The 23,060-nt window shown below is 36.1% G+C and overlaps 1 protein-coding gene and 1 pseudogene across 1 annotated transcript in view; one reads left to right on the top strand and one right to left on the bottom strand.

Annotated features, from left to right (window-relative positions):
- LOC116534883 (putative coiled-coil domain-containing protein 144C) overlaps positions 1-19,996 on the bottom strand; it is a 47,896-nt gene extending 27,900 nt beyond the window's left edge. The window contains exons 1-4 of the mRNA XM_032255619.1: positions 19,455-19,996; positions 7,849-7,922; positions 3,149-4,048; positions 1,333-1,479 (exon numbers count right to left, since the gene is read on the bottom strand). Of these exons, the coding sequence (XP_032111510.1) occupies positions 1,333-1,479; positions 3,149-4,048; positions 7,849-7,922; positions 19,455-19,731 (1,398 nt within the window). The 5' untranslated portion in view covers positions 19,732-19,996. The remainder of the gene's footprint in view (positions 1-1,332; positions 1,480-3,148; positions 4,049-7,848; positions 7,923-19,454) is intronic.
- LOC116534921 lies at positions 18,024-19,011 on the top strand (annotated as a pseudogene).
- Positions 19,997-23,060: the final 3,064 nt, after the last annotated feature.

The following is a 23,060-nucleotide window of genomic DNA, read 5'->3' as shown; positions in this document are numbered from 1 at the left end:
CCACATTGCACTACTAGAATAAAATCTTTTCTCAATCAAAAATATGGAAAATTTTGGCAAGGATGTGGGGAAATTAGAACCACCTCACAATGCTGATAAGAATGTAAAATGGTGCAGCCAGTTTGGAAAACAGACTGGCAGCTTCTCAAAGAGTTAACACATGGCCCAACATTTCCACTCATAAGTATAACCCCAACAGAAATGAAAACATATGCAAACACAAGCACTTTCATATCAAAGTTAACAGCAGCTTTGTTAATAACAGTCCAAACTGGAAACAACCCAATGGTCTATCGATTCATGAATGAATAAATAAAATGATTGGTATATTTATACAACGAAATGTTACTCAGCAATAAGAAGAAATTAAGTACTGATACCTGCTACCACACAGAAAACCCTTAAAAATGTTATGCCAACTGAAACAAATAGTCACAAAAGACAGCATATTGTGTAATTCCACAGTAGACAAATCTATACAAACAAAGGAGACTGGTGGTTCCCTAGAGCTGAGTAAAAAGGGGGAAACTGGCAGATGATGGCTTGGGGATGCAGTTTCTTTTCAGGGTCATAAAATGTTCTAAAATTGATGGTGGCGATGGTTACAGAACTCTGTGAATATACTAAGAATATGCTAAGAAACTTCACATGGGTGAACTATATACTAGGTGAATTATATCTTAAAGTTGTTTTAAAAATCAAATGGCAGGATCTTGATAAATTTCTTACTTCTCTACTTTGGATTATATACTACACATGATCTGAATATTTCTGCTTTACAATATATTTGAAAGAAATAAAATAGGAAGGAAATGCCTAACATTTTAAGTATTTTGCAAACTAATCTAAAACACTTGCATTTTGAAGACCACTGTAATAGTCTTTCCTGTACAAGTTATCCTGAAATGCATGAAAGAAATATACAGAGATTCTGTACCCATTCACAGAAGTGAAGATAAGAAATAAGATAATTTTCTGAAATAAATATTGTCCTCTGATTTAACTTGGCTTGTCTCACCATGATAATAGAGAAAAATCACTTAAAAATACAGTTTCACCAGAAAAAAAGTCTCTCAACTTTTGTGAGAAATGATGTCTAATTCCCAACTTTTCCTAAAGGTAAATATTATAAGAAAAACATGTACATACTTAAGAGGAAAAAGTGACAGAATAAAAGTCAAGAGGTTAAGAAACAAAGACATTATAAAGACAATAAAATTAATTATAATGAAAATACAAAAGAAAGCTGCTCACTGAAATTAGTATCCTAACCACTTCATATTATTTAACCATCTATAGATTAAATGTTGACATGCTACATTTTATACATACTTGACTTCTGATTTGACCTGATTTCCTCTTTGAGTCCTGTGTTTCATCTAAATTAACATGATAACACAGTGAAGCCTCTAGTGAAGACTCTGACATAGGTTTTTTTTTTTCAATACCAGCCAGTTTTTGAAGTTGTCTCACAGTTTCCTGTAAAGATATTTTTGTTATTAACTTTATGTCACTTTATTATTAAATGATGGTCATAAGATTTAACTTTAATACAAATACTTTGAAAAATATTACCACATACATTAATTCACCTTCTTTTCCTCATGCGTAACGAACAGGAATGTTCATTACTGAATTCAGTTAAGGACAAAAAAGATGTTTCCTGCCAAATCAGTATTCTGTTACTTAAACAACAGATACAGCCCACTATTCATTCATCCCCTAAGCTTGCAATGCTTAATCATCTACTGTAGTCTCAAAAAGCAATGGGTGAGTGAGACTAGTGGTGGTAAATTCTATACTCTGAAATGTTTTCTCTCTTATTTATTAGAAGTTCAAATCAACTTCACAATTCCTTTTTTATTCAATTGCCTGTTCAAATCTTTCCAATAGATTCCTATCTCAAAATAAAACTAAAATTCCAATGGCCTTTGAGGCCCTTGATAACCTTGCCTCCACCTCCCTGATCTCAGCTCCTACACTCTCTCCCCTACTCACTCCATTCCCACTATATGAGAATCCTGTCACCCCTCATTAGTTTGAACATGGACACCCCATGACAAACAAAGAAATCACGGGTTGCTACAATTATCTTTGTACTCAACAAAGTTATATCCAAATCAAAATAAAAATTATGCAAAAATTACTTGTAAAAACATTCACAATAAATTACAAATGCCAGTGGTAAGATAAAATCAAATATGGTTTTACTGACATTCACATCTGTCCCAAATTATATTGAATTAAAAGTGAATCCTTTCAAAGAATTGGGAGGTCATGATAATAATTTGAGATTGTGATAGTTTTAGATTTAGGTCCAATTAACATGAATAAAAATAAAGCTACACCAACTTCAATATATAAGAAGCTCCTGAGGGAAAGCCTTATGAGATACAGCAGTACACTTCAGTTCACCAGGGAAATCTGGACCTAACTGTCGAAATCACCCACCAAATTGAATGTTAATTTCAAAATATTCATTTCAGGTATGAGTACTTCCATTTATCTATTTCATCATGGTTTTAAAACGTGACCACATAAAGGCATTAAAAATATTTCAGGCCGGCTTCGGAGGCTTACACCTGTAATTTCAGCACTTTGGGAGGCCAAGGTGGGGGGATCAGCTGAGCTCAGAAGTTGGAGACCAGCCTGGCCAACATGGCAAAACCCTATCTCTACTAAAAATACAAAAATTAGCCAGGTGTGGTGGAACATGCCTGCAATCACAGCTACTCGGGAGGCTGAGGCAGGAGAACTGCTTGAACCCAGGAGGCGGAGGTTGCAGTGAGCCAAGATCATGCCACAGCACTCCTGCCTGGGCAACAGAGTAAGACTCTGTCTCAAAAAATAAAATAAAATAAAATAAGTATTATTTAAGTAGCGTAAGACTACATTATTTATATTAGTCTATATCTATTAATAATCTGTAACTTAACCTCTTAATGTTTCATAGGTGACACAATTTCTTTACTAAAAGTAAAGCATCTTTCTAGTCTAACCTTTTTTGCCAGCATGCTTCCAGGCTGAGATAGCAAATATGTTTACAATATCTTTATATTCAATGAGACTCATTATTTAGCCAAAATCAAATATTACTTTACATTTTCTTTCAAGAAGCTTGAAAAATATTTTCTTTCACAATACTTACATTTCTTTCTGCTTTCTCTTTTTCATATTTGCACAATCTTTCTTTTAAGTAATTGCATTTATTGACTAATTCATTGTTTTTCTGCTCTAGTAGAAGACTTTGCTTTTTACTCTCAGCTTGAATTTTGACAATAGCAATAAATTGCTCTTGGATATTAATTATTGTCTGTTCTTGATTGTCAGCTTTCTTGTCAGCCTCATCCAGTTGCTGTCGAAGTAACAAATTTTCATTTTGTATTTGAGATAATCTCTCCTCTAGAGAGTCTTGCTTTTGAATGTGTTTATTCACTTTGCCTTCTTTGTTTTGGATACCTTCTAAAACCAATGTCTTCTCTCTTAGAGCATCTTTTATGTGGTGGTACTTCATTTTGAGGCTTCTGATTTTATTTTCAGCATTAGAAAGTTTTTCAGAAAGCATCTTGTTCTCATCATTTAGGTTACTCATATCAAAATTCATTTTTTCCTTCAAATGAAACCACTCTTGTCTTGCTGTCTTGAAACCGAGTTCTGCATCTCTTTTTGATGCCTTATGTTGATCACAATCCTGTATAGCAGCGGCCAGTCTACAACGATATGATTCAATTTCTGTTTCCAATCTCTCCTGGTTTTGATTTTTATCCTCCAATTTAGAAGTGAGCATTTTATTCTCAGCTGTCAAAACTTCAAGCTGTACACTGTACTGACATATCGTTGTTGTTAATGTTTCCTCTTTCAGTGTCAAAGCATTTTGAAGGAAATCATTCTTTGCTTTCATAATTTCAATGTCCTCAAGATATTTATTTTCCTTTTGCTGGTTCCTATTTTCCTTTGTGTCTATTTCCAGTCTTAGTCCGGTAATTTCTTCCTGCAACATGCAATTTTCATGCAACAGATCTTTTTCTTTCTTATGCCAATGAGAAATCTAAATAAACAAAGAAAACTTCTAGCTAGTATTCGATACAATGTCATCTCATTATTTTCTCGGAAATTAAAAAATATCATGTACAATTATACAATGAAAGCATTGCCACAAATAAATATCTAACTGGGAAAAAAAGCTGAATTAAAACTTCAAACCTCATACAGCATAAATTCTCCAAAGATCAAAGATTTATTTGAAGACAATGAATCCATACAAGTAAAAGAGAAAGTACTAGAGGATTTGTAAGGTTCCCAAAATTGGAAAAACCTTTCTCAGAACAACAACAAACCCAAAGGCATAAAAGACTTTAAAAATTTACTACATTAAATATAGGGTTTATACTTTGATATCTAAGCTATATTCCACCATATACTAAGAGCCTTAGCTCTGCATATATTTGGACAGATGAAATTTCCCAAAGTCCTTTAAGTTTCTTTTTCCTGAGTATATTCTACAGATATTCTATTTTTGTATCTTTTTTATAGTCAGTCCTAAGAATGGCATTCATGCATAAATGCTAAATATAAGCATCTTACTAAGCACTTCTATATACATCACTGAACTCAATTATCACAATTCTGCAAAGAAGTGATCAAAAACTAAGCAAGCTGCAGGATTTTCCCCAGGTTTTCTGACTCTACTTCTAATGCTCCTCCACCAAATCACATTTATTTCTTTAGTGTAAATAAATACAAAGAGAAGCTTTTTTTTCTTTATTTCAAAACACCAATAGTAAATAAGATAAAATTATAGAGCTTTTCTTAGAAAGTTATAAAATCATTTGCCATTGCAGTAACTTCTATATCCTCTTTATAATGTTTGAAAGAGTAATAAATGTGAAATGGAGAAATATATGAACTATTTCACTAGGAATAAAATACATATTAATAAATTGTCACTAAGCATATGTTGTGGCATACCATTGTGTTCAAAGCTCTTTGCACTGAAATTAGACACTACTTGGAGCAGACTGTTACTCTTGTCAAAAGTAAAACAAAGAACATTCAAAATATGGTCTCTGAACTGGCTATACATTTTCTCCTTACCTATCAGTAGAAATAATAAACTAACCTCTCCATTAATACAAAAATAAGATTAAATCACTTCCAACAACTAGAACATGTTTTGTTAGTAGCAAGGGTTTTGACCTTTTGGCTCACTAGACAGAGGCATATGCCTGATGTCTAATTTGGTGCCTTATGGTACCTTGGTCTTGGTCATATTTTTTGTCATTTGCATATCAAGCTCTTGACCTTCGTTTATTTTTATTGTAACAACTTACTTTCTTAGAGTATCATAAAAATTCTCCTCATCTATGTCAAAAACATGTTCACTGTCTGGTTTGTTATTTTCACAGTCTAATTTATTTTCATTTAAATAAAGCTTAGAAGCTGCCTGGCAAACATGTACCAAAAACCCAGAATATGGATAAGATAGAAACACATTTTTGAGACTGGTTCTATGTGTTCAACAAAAGGCCTGAGATAACAGGCACTCCATATACATCTTTTTCCTCACAAGCTATTATCTGTCAAATTAGAAGGAATTTCCTTTATGTTTGTTCCTCCTTTTGAGCTATCATGGACTGGCTCTTCCTAAGTAAAAGCAGCAATTTCATAATTTCACAGATTCCATCAAACCTCTGATTTAACTTATTTGTGAGAAGTTTTATTTTCCCACTCTAATTTGCCTCATTTAATATACATTTACTCAGATTTAAAATAAGATTTAATCTTATTTTTATATTAATGGAGAGGTTAGTTTATTATTTCTACTGAAAGGTAAGGAAAAAATGTATAGCCAGTTCAGAGACCATATTTTGAATGTTCTTTGTTCATATACCAAGTGATATATGAAACAGTTAAAAAAAAAAAGTCCTTAATATACAGACATATCTTCTCTATCTAATCCTTATTTATTTCTTGTTCTTGAGATATTTTTGGCAGATGCAAAAGGGAAAATTAATTTGTTTGTTTTGTTTCTCAGAAGTTATCTTTGTCAGGGTACATGTTTTTATTTTTATTTTTTGAGACAAGGTCTCATTCTGTTGTCAGGTTAGAGTGCGGTGGTGCAAGCATGGCTCACTGCAGCCTCAACCTCTTAGGCTCAAGTGATCTTCCCATCTCAGCCTCACATGTAGCTGAAAACACAGGCACATGCCACCATGCTTGGCTAAATTTTTTTAACATTTTGTAGAGACAGGACATCACCATGTTGCCCAAGCTGGTCTTGAACTCCTAGGCTGAAGCAATTCTCCCACCTCAGCCTCCCAAAGTACTGGGATTACAGGCATGAGTCACTATGCCCAGCACAGAGCATTTTTTAAAACAACTTTATTCCCAATAAAATATAACAAAAAATGTTTAAACTAATTAAAATTTACCTGTTAAACTTCTTAATGTAGGTTTAGCTACTCCCAAATCACAGGAAGAAGTGAAAAATAATTTGCCTTAGCTACAATTGCAAGAAAAAAATAAACCAGCAAACTTAACTTTGGCACTGTTGTTTGGACTAAATTCATGTTGTGTTAAATCTACCAAAAAATGAATTATCAGATGATTAGTAATGCTACAAAGTGTCCTGACTTGAAAAGATTTTACCTCAGCATACCCTAACTAGTCAGCATGCACAGTGTATTTGAGTATTTTTTCTAAGGATTACTAACTGGACTGTAGGCAGACTTTGTTGGAAGCCAAAATCAATACCAATCAGAAAGAAAAGCAAATCATCAAATTTTAATTCAAGTTATATATTATAACACTCTTTTTTTTTCCTTTTTTTTTTTTTTTTTTTGAGACAGAGTCTCTCTCTGTCACCTAGGCTGGAGTGCAGTGGAGCAATCTTGGCTCACAGCAACCTCCACCTCTTGGAGTCAAGCAATTCTCCTGCCTCAGCCTCCAAAGTAGCTGGGACTACAAGCATGTGCCACCACACTCGGCTCATTTTTTTTGCAATTTTAATAGAGACGGGGTTTCACTGTGTTAGCCAGGATGGTCTTGATCTCCTGACCTTGTGATTTGCCTGCTTCGGCCTCCCAAAGTGCTGGGATTGCAGGTGTGAGCCACTGCGCCCGGCTGACACTCTTATGTATCTAGTTTATCTGCTTATGTCCACTTCTAATATATTCTAATATCCACCAATGATGGTAGATGAAAAATTGTGTACTATTTACTGATTTCCTGCATTGAAATATGTTAGAAAGTTATTGTTCATATCCAAACACCAAAGGTCCCAATCTGCAGAGTATGATTCTCATAATAAACAGTTATGTTGATTTTATGACCCAGTTCTCTTCCTAAATATGACCTGAAGTCAATGAGAGACCATAAGACAGAATAAATCTTTAACCTTGGCATTAGTGACTGGCAATATAAAGCTGCAAATTTTGAACCACTGGCCATCATGACTCCTGTAACACAAATCCAGCTCAATGGCCATCACTCTTAAATTGTTCATAACTTCTATTGCTCAATAATATGATTCAATAATTCATGCTATTTTCTTCATTACACAAACATGTTATAAAGATGAAAGAGTAAACAAAATTCTGAAAATTTTTTCTCTCTATTCCAAGGGTAAAAATGAGTTATAAGTTACTACAGATTTTTAAAATATTTTAAGTTTTAAAACTAGTTAAAATATATTTAAATAGTAAATATAAATATTAATAGTAAATAGTAAGTTAGGATCTATTGATTCTCAAAGGCTAATCTAAAAGGCAATTTCATTTGGACTACCCTACATTATTAAAGCAAAGAACATAATAGTCAACCAGAAATTTAAATGAAATTGTTGCATACTTGTAGCTGGTTGTTTTCACTTTCTTCAAGGCTTTCTTGCTCTTCCTCTGATATCACTGCTAAGACTTGTTCTGCTGAAAAAAATTATACATTCAGTTAAAATTAACTACTTAGAACAGTTAAACTATAATCTTTATAAAAATAGATTAAAACTAATATTTCATTTTATTTTATAAATTGTGAATTTAAAGGAAGCTTAATCTTTAGCAGGATATTTGCTTCTTTAATAAATACTCCTAATTCTTAAAACTTCAGGAAACCACCTGGTGAGATACTAGATGTCAGCAGGTTGAAGAAGAACACACATGCCAAACATTCACTCACAAATCTATCCACCAAATGTAAATAAACAAAACCATTACAAACAAAACAAATGTTTAAAACGTGAGCCCCTGGGCCTTAAGTGAACATTGGTGGCATCCTGGCAGGATTCCTCCTAGGTCTGTGGTGGTGGTGGACATGGGAAGAGATTCTTCTGCCTGGGGAAATGAGAGGGAAGATTGGAAAGGCCTTTGTCTTGTGGTTTTAGTGCCAGTTTAGCTGCAGTACCAGGTAGATTTCTCAGGTTCAGGCCCTGGCTTCTGGACAGTATATGTGGCCCCACTTGGGGCCTGAAGAAACTCTCACTTCCCCAGTGGAAGAACGTAAGACTGGCTGACTTCACCACAGCTGATTGTATAGCCCTAAGCCCCACAGGCTTTAGCAAACAAAAGCATTAGTCAGGTCATAGTTACAGAAGCCTCGGGCAAGGTCCAGTGGTGTGCTGGCTTCAAGTCTGATGCAGTGAAATCCCAGTGGCGGTGGACACAGAGGTGCTTATTTAAATTCTCCCTCAGCCCCAGGTAGCACAGAGACAGACTCCATTCATTTTGGAGATAGTAAGGGAAGAGAACAAGAGTTTATGTTTGGTAATTTAGAGAATTCTTCCAGCTCTTACTGAACAACCAACAAAAGCATGTCTCTATGAGGCTGCAAACATGACAGAATTAATGGGCTTAGAGTCCCTGACCCCTAATGCAGATATGGGTGCAGTGACTAAAAGCATAGACAGTATACCCAAATCTCTTTGAATACCTGGAAAGCCTTCCCTGGGAAGGATGAGTACAAACAAGTCCACACTGTGAAGATTACAAAAAATACTCTTCGATGCCCAGACACAGACAATAATCCACAAACATAAAGATCATCCAGGAAAATATGACCTCACCAAGTGAACTAAATAAGGCACCAGGGGCCAATTCTAGAGAGACAGAAATATATGACCTTTCAGACAGATAATTCAAAACAGCTGTGTTGAGGAAACTCAAAAATATTCAGGATAACACAGAGAAAAAAAAATTCCAGAACCCTATCAGATAAATTTAGCAAAGGAATTGAAATAATTAAAAAGAATCAAGAAGAAATTCTGAAGTTGAAAAATGTGATTGACCTACTGAAAGATGCATAAGAGTCCCTTAATAGCAGAACTTATCAAGCAGAAGAAATAGTCAGTGAGCTTGAAGAGAGGCTATTTGAGAAAACACAGGCAGAGGATACAAAAGAAAAATGTATAGAAAAGAATGAAGCATGCCTACAAGATATAGAAAATAACCTGATAAAGCAAACCCAAGAGTTAATGGCCTTAGGGAGGAGGAAGTGAGATAGACGGGGGCAGAAAGTTTATTCAAAGAAATAACAGAGAATCTCCCAAACCTCAAGAAAGATATCAATATTCAAGTGCAAGAAGGTTATAGAAAACCAAGCAGATTTGACCCAAAGAAAGCTACTTCAAGGAACTTAATAATTAAACTTACAAAGATCAAAAATAAAGAAAAGGTCATTCATCCCTGAAGCAAGCAAAGAGAAACAAATAACATACAATGGAACTGCAATACATCTGGAAGTAGACTTTCTGGTGGAAACCTTATAGGCCAGGAGAGAGTGGCATGACATATTTAAACACTTTTAACCTAGAATAGTATTCCCAGGACAAATTTCTTTTACATATGAAGCAGAAATAAAGACTTTCCCAGACAAACAAAGGCTAAGAAATTTAATCAATACCACACCTGTCCCACAAGGTAGGCTAAAGAGAGTTCTTCAATATGAAACAAAAGAATGTTAATGAGCAATAAGAAACCACCTGAAATCAATGAATCTTATAAAACTCACTAATAATAGTAAGTACACAGGCAAACATAGAATATTACAACACTATAATTGTGGTGTGTAAACTACCATATCTTAAGTAGATTTGAAATCCTCATAGTAACCTCAAATCTAAAAACATGAAATGGAAACACACACACACACACACACACACACACACACACACACACACACTAAAGCAGGAAATTAAAACATACCAACAGGGAAAATCACCTTTACTTAAAGGAAGACAAGAAGGAAAAGAAGACCACAGAATATTCAGAAAATAAATTACAAAATAACAGGTTTAAGTCCTCACTTATCAATACAAACATTGAATATAAATAACTAAACTCTCCAATCGAAAGACATAAATTGGATGAATGAATTAAAAAACAATAAGACCCAGAGACTCTCCAAGATGGCCGAATAGACACAACTCTGGCACACAACACCCAGTGAGAGAGACGCAGAAACCCAGAGATGTCCTAGCTCCAACCGAGGTACCAGGGGCATTTCAATGGGTCTGGTCCTACAGTGAGCAAAGCCCAGGCAAGGCAGAGCAAGGCGGGGAGGGGTGTGCTTCACCCAGAAAGTGCATCTCACCCGCAAGTTGGAGGCTCCCCCTCTGGCACTCCCGTCCAGATACAGCACTTCCCCCAAAGCCTCAGCAATACACTGAACAGGAGATCTTTGCCAGTCAAGCACCAGGAATTACAAGCGTGGAGTTCAGTAATAATCCAGGACGGTGTCCCAGATTGGTGCCCAGACCTAAACTGATGCATAAGCCCAAAAGTCTACCAGGGGAGCCTGTAGACCAAGTGATCGCCCCTCTCCCAACCGGAAGAGAGAGGGAGCTGTAAGCAGGAGGACAGATGGAGCAGTGTGGCGGGGCCCTACCCCATGACCTGAGAGAGAGTAAGCTGAAAGGGAGAGATGGCCCAGTGCGGCTGGGAGGGTCCCTACCCTCCCCCACAAACTCCAGAGGGCTGAAGCTCTGACTCTAGCGGGCTGTGCAGCCAGTGCCACAGTCTGAGCTGAACGCAGAATGATCCAGGCCAGTAGAAGAAGGGCACAATCCACCATCAGCGGGGTGGGACTGGGCTACATGTTTTAACAAAAAACACAAGAAGCCTACACAACAACGGGACAGTGTTTTTCACCAACCAACAGCGCATACAGGTCAGCAGAAGAGGCGGGCCTAATCTCCCAGTATAAACAAAAAAGACAGAAGAAGCTTCCCTCGTAATCTGAAGGAGACCCTAGAAACCCAGTAGTGCCCTGACAGGCAGATAAGTGACCTCATCAAGCAGCTCTCTGACACCACAGCCAGGTAAATCCATGAAGATGGGAAAAAAACAGTGCAAAAAAGATGAAACCATCAAAGACCAGAACACTTCTCCTTCAAGGGATCACAACTCCTCAACAACACAGGATCACAACATGACCGAGAAAGAGTGCGATGAATTGACAGAAACAGGATTCAGAAGGTGGATAATAACAAACTTTTCTGATCTAAAGGAACATGTTCTAACTCAGTGCAAAGAAACCAAAAACCTTGAACAAAGGTTAGACGAAATGCTAACTAGAATAACCATCTTAGAGAAGAAATAGGAACGCTTTTACACCGTTGGTGGGAGTGTACATTAGTTCAACCATTGTGGAAAACAGTGTGGCGATTCCTCAAGGACCTAGAAATAGAAATTCTATTTGACCCAGCAATCCCATTACTGGGTATATATCCAAAGGATTATAAAGCGTTCTATTATAAGGACACGTGCACAGGAATGTTCATTGCAGCACTGTTTACAGTAGCAAAGACTTGGAACCAACCCAAATGCCCATTGATGATAGACTGGACAGGGAAAATGTGGCACATGTACACCATGGAATACTATGCAGCCATAAAAAAACGATGAGTTTGTGTCCTTTGTAGGGACATGGATGAACCTGGAAACCATCATTCTCAGCAAACTGGCACGAGAACAGAAAATCAAACACCATATATTCTCACTCATAGGCGGGTGTTGAACAATGAGAACACGGGGAGGGGAGCATCACACACTGGGGTCTGTTGGGGGGGAACTAGGGGAGGGACAGTGGGGGTATGGAGTTGGGGAGGGATACCATGGGGAGAAATGCCAGATACAGGTGATGGGGAGGAAGGCAGCAAATATCACATTGCCATGTATATACCTATGCAACAATCTTGCATGTTCTTCACATGTACCTCAAAACCTAAAATGCAGTAAAATATATGTATTAATAAAATATATGTATTATATGAAAACAAATGGAAAATTTTTCTTAATAATGGAACAAGCACCAAAACCTATATGATACCGTGAAAGCAGTAGTAACAGAGATGTTTATAGCTATGAGTGCTTGCATCAAAAGGAGACAAAACTTTATAAAGAACCTAACATTGCAACTTAAAAAATTAGAAAAGCAAGAGCAAACCAAACCCAAAAATAGTAGAAGAAAAGAAATAACAAAGATCAAAACAGAAATAAATGAAATTGAAATAAACAAAACAATACAAAAAATCAACATAACAAAAACTTGGTTTTTTGAAAAGTTACATAAAATTGACAGATCTTTAGTCAGACTAAGAAAAAAGAGAGAAGACAAAAATAAAAATCAGAGATGAAAAAGCAATCACTTAAAAACAAGCAATGAAGAAAGTATTTCCTATTTAACAAAAAGGTGCTGAGAAAACTAGCTAGCCATATGCAGACAATTGAAACTGGATCCCTTTCCTTACATCTTATATAAAAATCAACTGAAGATGGATTAAAGACTTAAACGTAAAACTCAAAATTATAAAAACTCTCCAAGAAAATCTAGGCAATACCATTTAGGAAAATAGGCATAGGCAAAAATATTATGACGAAATCACCAAAAGCAATTGCAACAAAAGCCAAAATTGACAAATGGGATCTAATTAAGCTAAAGAGCTTCTGTACAGCAAAATAAACTGTCATCAGAGTGAACAGGCAACCTACGGAATGGGAGAAAATGTTTGCAATCTACTCATCTGACAAAGGTCTAATATCCAGAATTTACAAGGAACTTAAACAAATTTACAGGAAAAAAACAAACAACCCCATCAAAAAGTGGGCAAAGAACATGAGCACACACTTCTCAAAAGAAGATATTTATGCAGCCAACAAACATATGAGTAAAAGCTCAACATCACTGATCATTAGAGAAAATGCAAATCAAAACCAAAATGAGATACCATCTCACATCAGTCAGAATGGCGATTATTAAAAAGTCAAGAAACAACAGATGCTGACAAGGCTGTGGAGAAATAGAAATGCTTTTACACTATTGGTGATAATGTAAATTAGTTCAACCATTGTGGAAGACAGTGTTGTGATTCTTCAAGGATCTAGAACCAGAAATACCACTTGGCCCATCAGTCCCATTACTGGGTATATATTCAAAGGAATATAAATTATTCTATTATAAAGATACATGCACATGTATATTTATTGCAGCATTATTCACAATAGCAAAGACATAAAACCTACCCAAATGCCCATCAATAATAGCCTGGATAAAGAAAATGTGGTGTATATACGCACCATGAAATATTTAACACACATTCAGAAAAAAAAAAAAATGAGATCGTGTCCTTTGCAGGGACGTGGTGAAGCTGGAAGCCATCATCCTCAGCAAACTAACACAGACACAGAAAACCAAACATTGCATGTTCTCATTCATAAGTGGGAGTTGAACAATGAGAACACATGGACACAGGGAGGGGAACAACACACACTGGGGCCACTCAATGGGGAAAGGAAAAGGAGAGCAACAGGACAAATAGCAAATGCACGCAGGGCTTAATACCTAGATGACAGGTTGATAGGTGCAGCAAGTCACCATGGCACACATTAACAAACTTGCACCTTCTGCACATGTATCCCAGAACTTAAAGTAAAATTTAAAAAAAAGAAAAGAAAAAGCAGTCATTACAACCGATACTGCAGAAATTCAAAGATCATTAGAGGTTACTGTGAAAAACTATATACCAATAAATTGGAAAACCTATAATAAATGAATAATTTCCTAGCCACACACGACCCACCAAGATTGAACCATGAAGAAATCCAAAACCTGAACAGACTAAGAACAAGTAATGAGACTAAAGCCAGCAAAGTCTAGGGGCCGAGCAAAGTCCCCCAGCAAAGCCTATGACCTGATGGCATCACTGCTAAATTTTACCAAACATTTAAAGAAGACGTAATACTAATGCTACTTGAACTATTCTGAAAGACAGAAGAGAAGGGAATAATTCCAAACTCACTACACAATGCCAGTATTAGCCTGATGCCAAAATAAGACAAAGACACACCAAAAAAAGAAAACTACAGACCAATATCTCTGATAAACATTGATGCAAAAAATCCTCAACGAATACTAGCAAAACAAATTCAATGACACGTTTTTAAATTATTCTTCATAACCATGTAAAATGTATCTCAGAAATGAAAAGATGATTCAATATATGCAAATCAATCAATGTGATATAGCATATCAATAGAATGAAGAATAACAATCATATGATCACTTCAACTAATGCAGAAAAAAGCATTTGGTAAAAATTCATCATCCCCTCATAATAAAAACCCTCAAAGAACAGGGTATAAAAAGAACATACCTCAACACAATAAAAGTCATGTGCAACAGACCCATAGCTAGTATCATAATGGGGAAAACCTGAAAACCTTTCCCCCAAGATCTGGACACAACAAGAATGGCCACTGTCACCAATGTTATTCAACATAGTACTGGAAGTTCTAGCTAGAGCCACTTTAAACAAGAGATAGAAACGAAGAGCATCCAAATAAGAAAGGAAGAAGTCAAATGATATAATGATATAATCTCATATTTGGAAAACCCAAAGATGTCATTAAAAAACTATTAGAACTGATAAATTCAATAAAGTTGCAGGATACAAAATCAACATACAAAAATCAGTAGCATTTTTAGATGCCAAAAGTTAACAAGCTGAAAATAAAATCAAGAAAGTAATCTATCTCATTTGCAAGAACTACAAATAAAATTAAATACCTAAGAATTAATCAAGAATGTACAAGATCTCTACACTGAAAACTGTAAGTCTTTGGTGAAAGAAAGTGAACAGGACACCAAATAATGGGAAGATATTTTATTTTCATAAACTGGAAGAATCAGTATTTTATAAATGTTCATACTACCCAAAGAAATCTACAGATTCAATGCAATCCCTATCAAAATACCAATGACATTCCTCATAGAAATAGAAAAAGAACTATCCTAAGTTTATATGGAACCACAAATGACCCGGGATTGCCAAAGCTATCTTGAACAAAAAGAAAGAAACTGGAAAAATCACACTCATTACCTGACTTCAAATTATACTACAGCTATAATAACCAAAACAGCATGGTACTGCCATAAAAACAGACATATAGACCAACACAACAGGATAGAGAAGCCAGAAATAATTCCACATGCCTACAGTGAACTCATGCTTGATTTCATACACTGGGGAAGAACATACACTGGGGAAAAAGACAGTCTCTTCAATAAATGGTGCTGGGAAAACTGGATATCCACATGCAGAAGAATGAAATTACACCCCTATCTCTCACCATATACAAAAAGCAGATCAAAATGGATTAAAGACTTAAATCTAAGTCTTCAAACTATGAAACTCCTAGAAGAAAACATTGGAGAGACTCTCCAGGGCATCACTGTGGGCAATCATTTTTTGAGTAATACCCTACAACCACAGGCAACAAAAGCAAAAATAGACAAACGGGATTACATCAAGTTAAAAAGTTTCTGTACAGCAAAGGATACAATCAACAAAGGGAACAGAACACCCACAGAATGGGAGAAAATATTTGCAAACTACCAATCTGACAAGGGATTAATAACCAGAATACACAAAGAGCTCAAACAACTCTATGAGGGAAAAAATCAATCAATTTTAAAATGGGCAAAAGATTTGAATAGACATTTCTCAAAAGAAGACATACAAATGGCAAACATGCATATGAAAAGGTACTGAACATCACTGATCATCAGAAAAATGCAAATTCAAAGTACAATGAGATATCATTTCAACCCAGTTAACATGGCTTACATCCAAAGGACAGGCAATAACAAATGCTGATGACGATGTGGAGAAAAGGGGAAACCTTGTATGCTGTTGGTGGGAATGTAAAATTAGTACAACCATTATGAGCAATAGTTTGAAGGTTCTCCGGAAACCATATGATCCAGCCATCTTACTGCTGGGTATATACTCAAAAGAAAGGAAATCAGCATATCAAAGAGATATCTGCACACCCATGTTTATGGCAGCACCATTCAGAACAGCCAAGATTTGGAAGCAACCTAAGTCTTTCACAACAGACAAACAGATAAAGAAGTTGTGGTGTATTTACAAAATAGAGTACTAATTGGCCATTAAAAAAAAAATCACATCCTGTCATTTGCAACAGCATGGATGGAACTGGTGGTCATTATGCTGGCTGAAATAAGCAAGGAACAGAAGAATCAACTTTGCATTGTCTCATTTATTTTTGAGAACTAAAAATTAAAACAACTGAACTAATGGAGATAGAGTATAATAATGATTACCAGAGGCTGGGAAGGGTGGTGGGGCGTGTTAGGGGAGAATGTGAAGATGGTGCCAAAAAAGAGAGAGAATAAATAATATCTAGCATTTGACAGCTCAACAGTGTGGCTATAGTCAATAATAATTTAATTCTATATTTAAAAATAACTAAAACAGTGTAATTAGATTGTTTTTAACACAGAGGATAAATCCTTGAAGTGATGAATATCCTATTTACCCTGAAGTAATTATGATACATAATATACCTGTATCAAAATATCTCATGTACTCAATAGCTATCATCTCAATATGTATCTCACAGCTATCATCTCTCACTTTTTTATATACCTACTCTGTACCCAAAAATTAAAAATATACTTAAAAATTAGTAGAAACATCCCTACATAGTAATGTGGTATACTAGTCTCTGCTTCATATTAGTACCTTATTGATGATTTCCAAAATGACTGTTTAAACTATCGATATGTATGTACCCTGTTACTAATATCTGAAATGTTTTTCTTTACAAATTTATTTTTTTTTCTTTTAAAACAGGTGGCTATGTGAAGTCTTCCTTGATTCTGGTGATTTTTTTAAATTAATACCTTGGGGCTGCCTTAGTATTTTATTGATTTTTCTACTGCATCTTTACTACCTGAACTTTACATTATTGCTTTACATGACTGTTCCCTTTACTGCTACACAGTAAGGGACAACTTGCAAATCATCTTTGTATAAACAGCCTTTACGTATTTTACTCAGCAATTATTTATTGAGTTCTGCTAAGTGTCAGGCACTAGGGCTTAAAGAATAAAAATGAAGTATATAGAAATGGCTTTTCTAGAGATCATGCCTGAGTTGGCCAAGAGTGAAGCTAGCCAGATTAAAAGGGGTAGAAGACAAAAAAGAGTGAGAGCATGCCAAGCAGCAGCAAGAGAGGGAGAGAAGCCTGAATTAGTATATGTATTTGCCTACAGTAAAGTAATGGACCAGCAGGGCATGACTCACAGTTTGGTAATGCCAGAGAAAGGGCATCCAGGGAAAAGGGCTGAAGATGGAGAGTTGGGAAGAAGTCAGATTATAAAAACTTCATGTGGCATTTTAAGATGCTTGGATATTAATGTTCTTAAGAGTGGTCTCTGGTTCCATTTGAACTTTAGATCACTCTAAATGCTAAAATTAATATTCCTAGTGAATACATTAACACAAAGTGATGGCTCATGTGGACACCGTGGAGGAGATACTATGTAGCAAATTCTCAATGATTCTCATTAATACTTAGAAAGCCAATTCTATAATATATAAAGTCATATGAATTATAAGAAATCACTAAATATTTGGTTTTGAAAGATGCTTTTTAAAGTTATAGTACATATCATTATAACTATTACTTGTGAATTGATAGCTATAAAAACAAAGCAAGATCGGCTGGATGCGCGCACACCCGGGGGGAGGCTGCTGCTGCCCGGAGCAGGAGGAGGGGGAGAGCGCGGCAGGCAGCAGCGACTCTGCCATGAAGCAGGGGGGCCAGGGCAGCGCGCTTGCCCAGTCCCCGGTGAGCAGCTTGCGCAGGGAAGGCGCTCGGCGCGGCGGCCGTGGCCAGGGGCGGTGGAAGCAGGCAGGCTGGGGCGGCGGTGTCTGTGGCCGTGGCCGGGGCCGGGGCCGTGGCCCGGGACGGGGACGCGGCCGTCCCCCGAGTGGCGGCAGCGGCCTTGGCGGCTGCTGCTGCGGCTGCAGTGGCTGCGGCGGCGCCCCCCGGCGAGAGCCGGTCCCTTTCCCGTCGGGGAGCATGGGGGCGGGGCCCAGGGGACCCCGGGCCACTGAGAGCGGTAAGAGGATGGACTGCACGGCCCTCTCGCCGGATGGAAGAAGGAGGAAGTGATCCGAAAATCTGGGCTCAGTACTGGCAAGAGCGATGTCTACTAATTCAGTCCAAGTGGTAAGAAGTTCAGAAGCAAGCCTCAGTTGGCAAGGTACCTGGGAAATACTGTTGATGTCATTAGTTTTGACTTCAGAACTGGAAAGATGAGGCCTAGTAAATTACAGAAGAACAAACAGAGACAGCGAAACGATCCTCTCAATCAAAATAAGTTTGTGTGCACTTTTCTGCTCTAGCTGCGCTGGACCATTCATCGTTCTGCACCATGGCATGCGCTTTCAAGACTCTGCTTGCTCATATGCTGTTTGCACTGCTTGGAATGTGCTTACCCGCTTCCCCTCCAACTGGCTAACTCCTACTCATCCAAGACCCAGCTCCATTGTCTCCACCTCTGGGAAGCCTGCCCTGCATACTCCAGGCAGAACCAATCCCTTCTTCCATAATGCTTCCCTGGTGCTTTGCCATTGTATTTGTGACTGTTTGTCTGCTTCAGCTAGACTGTGAATTCCATGAGGGCAGGGACCATGTCTGTTTTTGTTTTTGTATATGTAGCCAAAGCCTAGCACATGGTAGGTACTTTATGTTGATTTACTGTCCACCTCATTTGGGAAGTATACAGTGGTAATAAATGTTTATTAAATAAATTATATACCAGAAGAAAAAACAACAACAACAAAGCAAGATCTCAACCTAGTTTTCCATCCAGTCCCTAAATTCTAAATATATTCCTGGTACTCACTCTCAAGTTTATGTTAAATACTACCCTAAAACAAAATCACTCTTTCTCCCAATTCTCTTTGTTGTTTATTTGTTGCTTTGGTTAAAGAAAGAATACAAATGGCCTTCTAGAAGGTGTTCTGTTTGGTTCTAGGTTGCAGAAGGGGAGTAAACACAAAGTACCCAAAATCATTTTTTTAAGTTACAACTCAGGTATTATGAAGCCAAGCACAGGTACTCTAGGATTGAATTCTCTGTGTTTATTACCTTCTTTGATCCCTTTGCCTTCTGATAACTTTGATTCACACAGGTTGTGGACCGTGTCATTCTCAAATATAACTACAACTCCAGTATTCAACTTTTCTTCATCTATTAAGTTTGTCTGTCTCAGTTCTGTGGATGCCAACTTCTTTTCGGTCATTGACGGTGATTCAGATGGACATTTATCATCACCTTTCAAATGTTCAGATCTTTGACAAGTCTTTTCTTTGAAGTTCAAACTAGTAGAATGCCAGTCTGAAAAATATGAAGATAAAGTTTTCATTTATTAGGATGTAAATACCACAAGTTTGACTAACTTGTATATATTCCTTCTTCACAGAAGCATGTCTTCTTCTTTCTGAAAAACACACTATTCAGTCAGGGCTTATTATACTTTACACATCCTATGCTTACAAGTCATTTAGGTAAGTCTCAATAGCTATAATCTCTCACTTTTCTCTACATTTGTATTTTTACTATTACTTACCTTGATTCACTCAGCAATCTCCATTACATATTTTGCCTTCTGTGAGAACTTGGTTTATTAATACTTAAAATTCTTCAAATCAGGTTTTAAAAATTCTTAATAATTGATTCTTTATATGAATTTTTATTAACAAATTTACATATAGCCATTTTAAATTTAAATATATATGAGAGTATTGTGTTATATGTGTTCTAAAGATATGGGTTTTACAAAAACTTCTAATGAATACACTTTAAATAAGAAACTAATTACAATGTGATAGTCTTTCCTCCATGCACCTATATCTTCAGAATTCACTTTTTAATAGGCCTGGGACAAATATCGTAAATTTATATTAAAATGGTAGGCTTAGGCCGGGCATGGTGGCTCACACCTGTAATCCAAGCACTTTGGAGGCCAAGGCGGGCGGATCACCTGAGGTCGAGAGTTCAAAATGGTAGGCTTAAGGGACCTAATTCTTCCCATGTAAAAATAGAGTAAGTCTAGAACCACAGTAGATCCCAAGTGCACCGTGTTATCAGACAGAAAATGAATATATAACAAAAATATTTTCCTATTTTAAATAAAATTTCCTATTTACAAATAAAATTATCAAACTTTTTTTAAGACAAGGGAAAGAAAAAAAATAGAAGTGACAACTTAAAGACCATTTCGTCATCAAGAGCCCATATGTATGGTTTAAAATCATGCTTCAAATTGTGATCTGAGAATCTCTGGAGTTCAAGATCCAGTCAGAAGACCCAAAAGGTCAAATAACACAAAATGTTATTTTCCATTATCATTCTCATTCTCTTAGAAATGTAAAGTGAAGTTTTTCAGAGATGTCATAAGACATAACCTCATAGTTCTAATGGTCAATGGGTTATAGTTCTAATGGCTTTTAAAATGTATGACTATGCATGCTTGTATTTTTAAATTTTTAGTTTTAATTTCTAAAATAGTATCAATAGATATAACCCACTTAAACAAAAGCTCTATGGAATCTGCAATCTTTTTTTTCAGCATAAACAGGGTTTAATTAAATCAGGTCCAGTCATATTATGGATAACTTAAAATAAATTAAACCAGAGCTATTTATGTCAATATGGATTGATCTCAGAAATATAATGCTGACCAAATGAAAGAAATTTGCAGAATGGCATGTCTAATATATAACCATTTATATCCAAGTTCAGGACATGAAACAAATTCTAAATATTATTTATGACTATACCTGTATGTGGTAAAATGTTTTAACAGTAAATATAAATAATAAACACCCCATATATCATGTTGGTTACATCTGTGAAATAATTTTTAATTGTATAAAAGGACCCAAAGGCCAACAAGTTTCAGAACTGGTGTATTTAAAGACTGTCTACCAAATGCGCATTAAGAAATGATTAATTACTTTCTTCATTTTTAATAATCAAAGATAACGCACACACCCACACACACACACACAAACACACAGTTTGCTAATTAGAACATTTGATTGGCTTAAGATCAGTGTAACCACACTATGATCTAATAATTAAACTTAAAAGTGACATGTTAGCTTTTCTCTAGGTAAAACAGAATTCCCATAAGCATTTTAAACACAGAAAAAATCTTAGAGTCTCACAATTTCTCCCTGTGAATCTCTAATATAGGGATTCCAAACTGGGAACTTTAGGATATCAAAACATGAAAGTGAAAATATCTGAGTTAAAGCTTACATTATAAAAATCCTTTTATTTATTATACTTTAAGTTCTGGGGTACATGTGCAGAACATGCAGGTTTGTTACATAGGTATACGTGTGTCATGGTGGTTGGCTGCATCCTTCACCCCATCATTTACATTAGGTATTTCTCCTAAATTATAGATGTGTATGGCTCACCAAATACATGTATTCATCTATGTACATGAAGCATGCCTTGACATTGTCAAGTGCCTCCTTCATTTTTAATTCCTTCCAAGCACTGAAGAAGACAGGAAGAGTGAGAAGTCTTTGCTCCACTTCTCTGACAAGTTTTGGTATTGGAAGTTGATTTTACATTCTGCCTATTTTTAAAATACCTCACTCTTCCTTTTCCTCTACAATGATTTTATTTTACTACTCTCTATTATATATGCTTGTTTTGTTTCCCTTCATTTACTACCTGTACACACTGCTTTCCTTATTCTTCATTCCCACTTTGTTCTATTAGACTTTTATTCAAGACAAGGTCTTACTGTGGCTCAGGCTGGCATGCAGTGGCATGATCACAGCTCACTGAAGCTGCCAGCTCCCAGACTCAGCCAATTCTCCCACCTTAGCCACCTGAATAGCTAAATACAGGTACACACACAACTGTATCTGGCTAATTTTTGCATTATTTGTTCATATGGGGTTTCACTGTGTTGTCCACACTGGTCTGAAACTCCAGGACTCACTGATACTCCCAATTCAGTCTCTAAAAGTGATGAGATTGAAATTGTGAGCCACAATGCCAAGCCATCATTCCTTCTTTTACTCATTTGCTCTTACTTCTTTCCTGACATTTCTCAGATTTCAGAATTTCTTGAATTGCAACCAATAATTCAGCCCCTTTATTGACATTCTCAATTTAATCTGTTCCTGACACATGATAAGACTTATTATCATTCCATGTCACTTTTTCTTTATTCTGCAATTAATAAGAGATTTATTTGGTGATAAGAATAAATTACTACTTATGACTCCAAATAACATTCTAACAAATGACATTTTTTATGAAATATAGTTTTTACCTGCCACTTGGTCATATAATAAATATTTTGACTCAGAATCTTCGGACTCAGATAAATGAGCAAAAGACATCAGTGAAAGACACTTAGAGATGCTCTGTTAAAATAAATCATAGCAATGTATTTAAATTAAAAATGAAATGATAATGAGTTATGCAAAAATGTCCCAATCACTTTCTTTTAAAAATCTGAATTTCTTCCTTCAAATGACTTAAAAATTAAAAAATTATGTACTGACAAGGAAAACATTTCTACAGAGAACTTTACTTAGGCTCTCTAGACCAAGCTTATGTTTCATCTTCATATGGCTATGGCCTCTGTACACTGAGATTGGAAGGCCACAGAAATATATTCACAGACTATACAGTACCTTTATGTGCATATCACAGAAAGAA

Source organism: Sapajus apella, unplaced genomic scaffold (assembly GCF_009761245.1).
Source record: "Sapajus apella isolate SASKATOON/1434 unplaced genomic scaffold, GSC_monkey_1.0 scaffold90, whole genome shotgun sequence".
NCBI lineage: Eukaryota > Metazoa > Chordata > Mammalia > Primates > Cebidae > Sapajus > Sapajus apella.
This window is presented reverse-complemented; position numbering and strand designations above follow the sequence as displayed.